Below are 9,571 nucleotides of genomic sequence, written 5' to 3' on the forward strand. Positions count from 1 at the left end.
TGTTTCTACCGTGAATTGATCCAAGGGAGTGCTACGGAAGTCTTGGAAGGAGCACGGCGTGTTTGTCTTGCATTGAACCTCAACGCATTGGTGAACATGCAGCCCAACTACAGCTCGACCGAGAGTCCTGTTCGTGGCAGGAGTGGAAGAGAGTTGTTTCCTGATAACGTCTCCTCGACACATAATGCATTGAGGCCAAACACCCTCGGGAGGTACATGGAAGCACTAGAGAAACTTTATGACTCTGTGCGAAAACCTGCATTATGCGACAAGATAACTGTAGACAGGGGTGAGAAATTTGCTGAAAACGAGGAAGAGGAGGAATACGACCTTGATGTTTTGGAGACATACAAAGAGGAGTCTTTCTCTTTAACCAAACTTCGCCCATACCAGCAAGAAGCTGTGACGCGATGTCGTGAGGAGCTTGAGAGTCATGGCGCTACCATCTGCCAAATGGCCTGCAGATGTGGGAAGACTCCTGTTGCGTTTAAAATTATAGAGTATTATTTAAAGAATAAACGAGATACAAGGGTACTTTACCTTGTACCAGGTTTAACGCTACTCCGACAAACGGTAAGAAAATTGTACAGTTACGGTTTAAGGGAAATTAAGTATCTTCTTATTGGATCTTACCCTACCTCTGTATCGCTTGGCGATGGAAATTCTCTCATGATGACTACTGATGAAGGGGTGATTGAAAATGTCTTCAAGGGTTCTTCATCACAGATGGTCGTCATTAGCACATATCAGTCATCACATATCGTCTCAAAACTCTCGGTGTTTGACTTAACAATCTTTGATGAATGCCATCGTGTTTGTGGAAGTGCCTCAATAACTAATTTTAACAGCGTTCTTTTTCAACCACGTTCCGGAAATCGATTGTTTCTTACCGCGACTCCTGCCTACGATACACCAATAAAGATGGATAACACACATCTTTTTGGCGGAATAGCATACCGCTATTATCTCAGAGAAGGAATCGATGCAGGTTACGTGAACGCGTTTTCATTAAGAATTGTTTTGGGAGAAGAAATGGATGACATGAATCCTTACTTTTATGAAGCAATGCGCATTGTAGACAAAATGATAGTTTACTGCCGAAGTATTGAGCATGCTATTCAACTAACGGAAAGTTTAAAATGCCCTTTTCCTGATGATACCGTTCCATTTAATGTGATGCTCGCGCATTCCAGAATGGGTTGCAGAGTCGTTACAGATGTTCTGCGTGACTTTTCTGCCTCGAAGCGTTGTATATTGTTCAATGTTCGCTTATTTCAAGAGGGTGTAGAGATACCTGATCTTAACGCAGTTTTTTTTGCTGCACCAAGATACAGTTCCCGTGATATTGTTCAGAGCATTTGCCGGCCACTCAATAAAATGGAAAACAAACCAAAATCCTATGTGTTTTTGCCAGCTACCATTGATAAGAACCTACCAGAGACACATCCTGTTAATCTTCAGAAATTCTCTACCCTGATCCCTTTTACGGATGCGTTAATGGATGAGGACCCCATTCTGTTTGAATACCTGATTGATCCTCAGAAGGTTTCCTATGACATTGACGTTGTTGGTCTGAGGTCTCTTAAACTTTCTTCTGAACGCTTGCGGAAGTTTGTTCTTCCTGCCATACGACGGGGTGTTCGATATACCAATCAGAACACTGATCGGCTGCATAGGGCTGCGCGCATACCGTGGAAATCTGCATTTGGTGAACTGAGACGCATTGTTTTGGAGTGTAACCGGTATCCAAAAACGAACGATGCTTGGGTGATCGGGAAAAAATCCGTTTCTATGGCCTTATTTTACCGGTATGCACGAAAAGGGTATCGTCAGTACATGAATCACGAGCCCTCTTACCTTAAGGTATACCAGATTCGGGATTTGGAGTCACTCCCTCTATGGCAAAGTTATGGCATGCAGGGGCCATATCCATGGGAGGAGTGTCTCCGTACCCTTCGCAATTATCTAAGTATGCATGCCCATGTACCTCCACTTGATGTACACAAGGGAGGATACATTGGCCTGGACGCTACACCATTTGAGCGTCTTAGTGGGGCTCTGATGCATATCAATCAGTGTGATGCGCATGACAAACTGCGTTTGGATTTATCGAAACAAAAGGATCTAGATGATCTGTGTGGAGCGTATGGTCTTAAATGGCGAAAGCGGCGTGACGCATCTGGGAAAGTGATTCCTGGAGAGACAACTTTTATTAACGAGTCCTACGAGAGGTTTAAAAAACTTTATGGGTCTTGCCATAGAAACCAGTTCCAGAAGTACATAGATCAGCATTTTCCCGGATATCCGGAGAAACATGAGCGTATGGAGGATCCACGGAACCTAAAAAAAGGTCGCGTTCCACCTCGACATGTGTCGAGAGACGAGCGGAACAAAATGCACTCAGCCGGACGGGTGATGTGTAGAGTGTGCCGAAGGCACATTGCCGTGAAGGCATGGGAGAGACATTTAAAGAGCCATCCACATCTGGCAAACTTGCAGCAAATAACACTGTGAATAATTCCAGCACGGTAAAACAACTGAAAAATACAGGTAAGGATTTATTAGATTTTCCATGGAGAAAATCTAACGCCCATGGTATCTTTTTCTCAATTGCATATTTTGGTTTCTCCTTCCCCCTTGTTTACAGTTTTTTTTTTTTTTGTTGCTTTGCGTTTCTTTGGGAGCCAAGAAAAAAAGTAATTACAAAAGAATATACAAGAAAGGAAGCAAATGTCGGTCTTTGTTAGAAAGGGCGCAGCGGGAAGGGTTAATGCAGATCGTCTGTATGCTTTCAATAAGACACTTAAAAAAGACGTATTGCGTGAGCGAAGCTACTGGGAGGTGAGTAAAGACAGTCATCCAGTTAACCGTTGGTCTTACCGTCGCTGGAAGAGGCGTAAAGAAGAGTTGTCCATCTTTGAAGAAAGGCTAGACAAGGTGCCTGTTGATCAAAAATTCAAGATAAAAAAGCTGCTGACGGTGGCAAACATATCAGTTGTTGGCCCCATTGTGTTGTTCTTCTATTTTCTTTTCTGTTACTGGCGTCATCGTCTTTGGGGCATCACTCCAATTGATGGTGCAAGCGCGATAGCGAGAGGCGTGCAGAACCTCCCGAGACCACCCGGTTACTAAACACAACCCTTTTTTTTTTTGCACGTGCTTCCAGGAATGCATTTTTGTATTATTCTTCAGTTAGTTGGAAGTAGGAAAAACGCCTATTCCGTCGATGTGTCTTTGCTTCCTCCTGCCGTGTCAACCACAGAGGAAGGACAGAGCCGCCACCTTCATGATGATGATGATGGTGTGTCGCTTTATCAAACCAATACCTGGAGGTCGTGGAAATTGAGCTGGTTTTCGGCGTTGTCGCATACTGTGCAATTGGCGTGAATTTAGCTGAGTTTGGTATTTCATTGGTTGTTTTTATGCTTTTGCATTTCTGTTGTGCGTTCAATTCTGGGTTTTGACTTTAAGAAAATGGGAGACAGCGGTGCGAAAGCAAGGCCACCCCTATTTTTGGGTGCAATGGCGCGCGATTGCGTTGCGTATGCCTTGTAGTACCTTAGATTCTACTGTCTTTACTTGTTTGAGGTTGGTGCGAAAAGGCAAACAATGCCCCTAAAGGGGGGTACTCACTATATTTTCTTTGCTTTTTTTGCTTTGACGTGTGGATATAAGGCGAAAATCAAACCAACAACAACAGTTGCAAAAGGATTTAAAGCAAAAACACTCTTTGGCAAGAAGGTATGCCCACTTTTGAACAATGGAGGGATTTTGAAAGGAATTACACGGTCACTTTGTTTGCAAGGGTAAAAATAAACGCAGTTCCCTCTCAGGTAATGAAATAAGAAGAAACAGAGAAGCGAAAGGCAGAAGAGACAGACCTCGGAGGGGTTCTACGAGTCTGTGTACAAAATGCGAGGTGGAGCCATGTGGTGGAAATTCCTGGCGGCGAGGGGACGGGAATGGAGGTGAAGGAGGGGAAACCACCGCAGTCATGGACGTACAAGGCAGTTGGCGGCACCCTCGAAAAGGATGACGATGTGCAGCAATCCGGTGCAGAGCGTCTCAGGCTGATGGTGCTCACCTCGGACAGGGGATGGCCGTACACGTGGAAGTGGAAGGAGAATAAATCCACTTGTGACTGCTATGTGAACTGTGAGGTGGATCGAGTGTGGCAGATCGTGCTTGGCGATCTAACCGCGTGGTCCACCCATCACGGTCGGACCGACTTTGAGCCCAAGCAGCGTCTGTTGATTGGGACGCCCGGGATCGGGAAGTCGGTGGCTGCCGGCTCGTACCTCCTCTACCAGCTGCTGCACTGCGATGCGGAGAAACTCCAGGTGGTTGCATACTTTCCTTGGGAATAAGGCGTTCCTGTTTGAAAAGACCACCAAAACCGTGACATAATACATGGGTGAGATAACATTCTCAATAATCTGGAAGGGACTAGCCCGGCGTGGGGTGAAGGGGTATATTATCTACGATGTGGCAGTGAACGGTTTTTCGATTTGCCCTTCAGAAGATTGGACATGATTCCGGTGAGACCACCGAACAAAAATAAATCCAGAGGATGGGCGAAACAACTTTCCATTAGGGAGATGTCATGCTTTTCTTCCATAATTCTAGCGCGAAAACAAAAACCGTGTCACCGCAGCCCTATTTTCACCAACCGGGTTTCAGATCGGTGTAATGGTCTTGTACTTCATCGCACTCGTAGCACCTTTTCCTTTGCCTTAATTCTAGGTCCACCACCTGCCCTTCTCATTGTGAGGCCGCTCACTTTGTGTTTTTATTTATCTATTCTGCCGAGAAACGCTGAGAAATAGTCACTTTGGGAAAAAGAACTTTGTGGTCCACCATAATTAGTGACAGTTTATACTGTTCTTCTGCTGCTTCTCCGTCAATGTTGTCTTTTGCCCTCCTCCACGAAGGAATTTATCAACGTAAGCCAATTGCTACTAAGAACTCCGAAGTCTCTGAAAGGACCCAGAACAGACCGTTCACGCACATATACACCAGAGCAGCTGCTGTCAAGATAACACACACAAACACACCAAGGTCGCAGTGTGAGCTGATCCAGCGGAAGGAGGGAGGGAAAAGATGGCTCACCACCAAATGCCCAACATGTTCCGGAATTTTTTTGCTTCTGCGGTGCTGCTTCTATTATTTGTGCTGATATGCTGCGGCAACTGTGAAGCCACGAGAGGAACACCAACTGGGTCTGGGAATGAAAGTGGAGTTGGCAGCTCCATGAGCGAGGGATCGTCCCAGGAACGAAGTGAGGGTGGCAGCTCCATGAGCGAGGGTTCGTCCCATGAACGAAGTGAGGGTGGCAGCTCCATGAGCGAGGGTTCGTCCCATGAGCGAAGTGAGGGTGGCAGCTCCATGAGCGAGGGTTCGTCCCATGAGCAAAGTGAAGGTGGCAGCTCCATGAGCGAGGGTTCGTCCCATGAGCGAAGTGAGGGTGGCAGCTCCATGAGCGAGGGATCGTCCCATGAACGAAGTGAGGGTGGCAGCTCCATGAGCGGGGGTTTGTCCCATGAACGAAGTGAAGGTGGCAGCTCCATGAGCGAGGGTTCGTCCCATGAACGAAGTGAGGGTGGCAGCTCCATGAGCGGGGGTTCGTCCCATGAGCGAAGTGAAGGTGGCAGCTCCATGAGCGGGGGTTTGTCCCATGAACGAAGTGAAGGTGGCAGCTCCATGAGCGAGGGTTCGTCCCATGAACGAAGTGAGGGTGGCAGCTCCATGAGCGGGGGTTCGTCCCATGAGCGAAGTGAAGGTGGCAGCTCCATGAGCGAGGGTTCGTCCCATGAGCGAAGTGAGGGTGGCAGCTCCATGAGCGGGGGTTCGTCCCATGAACGAAGTGAAGGTGGCAGCTCCATGAGCGGGGGTTCGTCCCATGAGCGAAGTGAGGGTGGCAGCTCCATGAGCGAGGGTTCGTCCCATGAGCGAAGTGAGGGTGGCAGCTCCATGAGCGGGGGTTCGTCCCATGAACGAAGTGAGGGTGGCAGCTCCATGAGCGGGGGTTCGTCCCATGAACGAAGTGAAGGTGGCAGCTCCATGAGCGAGGATTCGTCCCATGAACGAAGTGAGGGTGGCAGCTGTAGGCATAAAGGTGTGTCGCTTGTCATTCTACTTCTGGGAATTTGTACTTTTGCGGTAGTTTATTGATTGTGATGCTGTTTTTTTATTTTTTACATTTGTCTCTCTACGCACTCTCTTAATATAAGTTTTTTGGCGGTATTGCACCTGCTTTTTTTTTTTTTTAACGTTTGTCCATTCTTTAAATTATGAAGACGATTTTTGTTGTAATTAAATGCCTTCTCTGCTGGAGACCAGCACAGCGGTGCTTTATTTTGTACGTTTTGTTTTTTTTAGGAGTAAAGGGGTCTGCTGGCTGTTTCCGTCTGATTTTTTTGATTTTTGAGGTATTTTGTACCACGCCGACGGATGCCGATGGAAATAATATGGAATTGATCAGTAGAGGAACGAATGGAGTGTCACGGTGTAATATAAACGGTGCGTGGACACAGTGGGCTTAATCGGCTGAAACAAATAGAGACATGTTTCTGCTGGCAAACTTGACACAGAAGCGTGGGATGCCTCTCTGTGATCCTTTGCGATAAGATTTGTTTTCCCTTCTTTTTTTTTTTTGGTTATTTCGTGAAAATTTTGTAAAAGGACGGGTTCTGATGGTTGAGAAATAAATGTTCCGCGATTTTTGAGTTTTGTGGCTGCGGTGCACTCCCGAGTTGGGCCTGTTCTTATTTTTTCTTTGTCTTACGCCCGTGCTGTGTTGGTGTTTCTCTTCGGTTGCCTGATTCTTCTCGTTTTCTTTTCTTTTCTTTTTCTTTGCGCACCTACATGCACTCGTGGCCCCACGCAGACGATATTTATGACGTGACGATGCACCTGGATGGCCCCTTCTTATTCCCTGCTGGCCTTTGCGTGTCGCTGCTGCTGTGTCCGAACTAGGAGGAGGAAGGACACACGGATAGTACGGTGTGCTTCTTTTTCCCTCTGGGTGTAGGGTACCGCGTGTGTCCGTTTGGAGTGAGGCGCCGCATCCCACTGAGGGCGGGACAGCAGTAAATTTTGTCACCGCGTGGCGGGTGGCTGAGGGGCCGCCCCTGCACGTGACTAGCGGTGTGTCTGTTCCGGATCTGTGGAAAAGAGTTGGGGGTGACTTCTGGCGCGGTGTATGTTTTTTGTGTGGAGGGCCGGCTGTTTCCCGTGCGCGGTCTGGCAGCGTTGTCACTGTGCGCATGTGTGGGGGATGGGGCTGTGGCGCCGGCCAGGGGGAGGGTCTTGGTGGTTCTTTTCCCGCCCGCAATTTGTCCCTTCCGTGCTTCCTGTCTTTTTTTGCTGCTGTTTCCTTTTTTACTTTGCTCCTGCGTTCCTGCGTGGAATGGCCGCATGCTTTCGGACGGTGTTGATCGTGAGTGCCCCTTGACGACACGTCTCTCTATACTGCTCGTGATGTGTGTTGCAGCGCGGGATGCCTGGCCCGCACACACCGACGATCCGCCTTAGTGCGCATGATGGCCGGTGGGGAATGGCGGAGCGTGGCGATTGGGTTTTGTGGAGCCAGTGGGCGCGGGGTCTGCGAGAGGGTCATTGCCCTTTTCCGCACCCTCTTTGTCTGTGTGTGTGTGCTGGGCTCCGCAGTGCCTTGCCGCGTTGTTTTTTTTCTCCAAGGGCGACGGCCGTCCATGTTGATTTTTTTTTCACTGGTTTTTATTGTGTTCCGCTGATGCAGAGAGCGATCTGCTTTGCTCACCACTGTCGTGTCTGATTTTTCGCTGCCGTTGCTTTACCACTTCTTGAACACACACCACACACCATGAAAGGAAGTTACTACCAAACGATAATCGTTACTGTGCACTCCGAAGTCTCTGAAAGGACCCAGAACAGACCGTTCACGCACATATACACCAGAGCAGCTGCTGTCAAGATAACACACACAAACACACCAAGGTCGCAGTGTGAGCTGATCCAGCGGAAGGAGGGAGGGAAAAGATGGCTCACCACCAAATGCCCAACATGTTCCGGAATCTTTTTGCTTCTGCGGTGCTGCTTCTATTATTTGTGCTGATATGCTGCGGCAACTGTGAAGCCACGAGAGGAACACCAACTGGGTCTGGGAATGAAAGTGGAGTTGGCAGCTCCATGAGCGAGGGATCGTCCCAGGAACGAAGTGAGGGTGGCAGCTCCATGAGCGAGGGTTCGTCCCATGAGCGAAGTGAGGGTGGCAGCTCCGTGAGCGAGGGTTCGTCCCATGAGCGAAGTGAGGGTGGCAGCTCCATGAGCGGGGGTTCGTCCCATGAACGAAGTGAGGGTGGCAGCTCCATGAGCGAGGGTTCGTCCCATGAACGAAGTGAGGGTGGCAGCTCCATGAGCGAGGGTTCGTCCCATGAACGAAGTGAGGGTGGCAGCTCCATGAGCGAGGGTTCGTCCCATGAACGAAGTGAGGGTGGCAGCTCCATGAGCGGGGGTTCGTCCCATGAACGAAGTGAGGGTGGCAGCTCCATGAGCGAGGGTTCGTCCCATGAACGAAGTGAGGGTGGCAGCTCCATGAGCGAGGGTTCGTCCCATGAACGAAGTGAGGGTGGCAGCTCCATGAGCGAGGGATCGTCCCATGAACGAAGTGAGGATGGCAGCTCCATGAGCGGGGGTTCGTCCCATGAACGAAGTGAGGGTGGCAGCTCCATGAGCGAGGGTTCGTCCCATGAACGAAGTGAGGGTGGCAGCTCCATGAGCGAGGGTTCGTCCCATGAACGAAGTGAGGGTGGCAGCTCCATGAGCGAGGGTTCGTCCCATGAACGAAGTGAGGGTGGCAGCTCCATGAGCGAGGGATCGTCCCATGAACGAAGTGAGGGTGGCAGCTCCATGAGCGGGGGTTCGTCCCATGAACGAAGTGAGGGTGGCAGCTCCATGAGCGGGGGTTCGTCCCATGAACGAAGTGAGGGTGGCAGCTCCATGAGCGAGGGTTCGTCCCATGAACGAAGTGAGGGTGGCAGCTCCATGAGCGAGGGTTCGTCCCATGAACGAAGTGAGGGTGGCAGCTCCATGAGCGAGGGTTCGTCCCATGAACGAAGTGAGGGTGGCAGCTCCATGAGCGAGGGTTCGTCCCATGAACGAAGTGAGGGTGGCAGCTCCATGAGCGAGGGTTCGTCCCATGAAAGAAGTGAGGGTGGCAGCTCCATGAGCGAGGGTTCGTCCCATGAACGAAGTGAGGGTGGCAGCTGTAGGCATAAAGGTGTGTCGATTGTCATTCTACTTCTGGGAATTTGTACTTTTGCGGTAGTTTATTGATTGTGATGCTGTTTTTTTATTTTTTACATCTGTCTCTCTACGCACTCTCTTAATATAAGTTTTTTGGCGGCATTGCACCTACTTTTTTTTTTTTTAACGTTTGTCCATTCTTTAAATTATGAAGACGATTTTTGGTGTAATTAAATGCCTTCTCTGCTGGAGACCAGCACAGCGGTGCTTTATTTTGTACGTTTTGTTTTTTTTAGGAGTAAAGGGGTCTGCTGGCTGTTTCCGTCTGATTTTTTGATTTTGAGGT

At 49.0% G+C, this 9,571-nt stretch overlaps 2 protein-coding genes and 1 pseudogene across 2 annotated transcripts, besides 6 other annotated features; all 3 read left to right on the plus strand.

Moving 5' to 3' along the window:
- On the plus strand, positions 1 to 2,514 carry Tc00.1047053506561.10 (helicase-like protein, putative; the record flags this gene model as incomplete). The annotated part of the gene is made up of 1 exon (XM_800967.1): positions 1 to 2,514. A coding segment is annotated over one exon (2,514 nt), but the record flags the coding sequence as incomplete, so codon positions are not given.
- Positions 1 to 5,506: a sequence feature (heterozygous, non-Esmeraldo-like haplotype).
- Positions 2,731 to 3,132, plus strand: Tc00.1047053506561.14 (hypothetical protein, conserved; the record flags this gene model as incomplete). Its single annotated transcript, XM_800968.1, has 1 exon — positions 2,731 to 3,132. The coding sequence occupies one exon, from the start codon at positions 2,731 to 2,733 to the stop codon at positions 3,130 to 3,132; it is 402 nt and encodes a 133-aa protein (XP_806061.1).
- Tc00.1047053506561.20 lies at positions 3,744 to 4,691 on the plus strand (annotated as a pseudogene).
- Positions 5,507 to 5,709: a sequence feature (areas not merged during assembly with more than two copies in the genome that could not be assigned to a particular haplotype).
- Positions 5,710 to 6,327: a sequence feature (heterozygous, Esmeraldo-like haplotype).
- Positions 6,328 to 6,545: a sequence feature (areas merged during assembly that could not be assigned to a particular haplotype. This can correspond to areas where the two haplotypes were merged or to regions with more than two copies in the genome that were merged during assembly.).
- Positions 6,546 to 9,571: a sequence feature (heterozygous, non-Esmeraldo-like haplotype).
- Positions 6,822 to 6,854: a microsatellite.

The sequence above is a fragment of the Trypanosoma cruzi genome, genomic scaffold (assembly GCF_000209065.1).
Source record: "Trypanosoma cruzi strain CL Brener 1047053516627 genomic scaffold, whole genome shotgun sequence".
Taxonomy (NCBI): Eukaryota; Euglenozoa; class Kinetoplastea; order Trypanosomatida; family Trypanosomatidae; genus Trypanosoma; species Trypanosoma cruzi.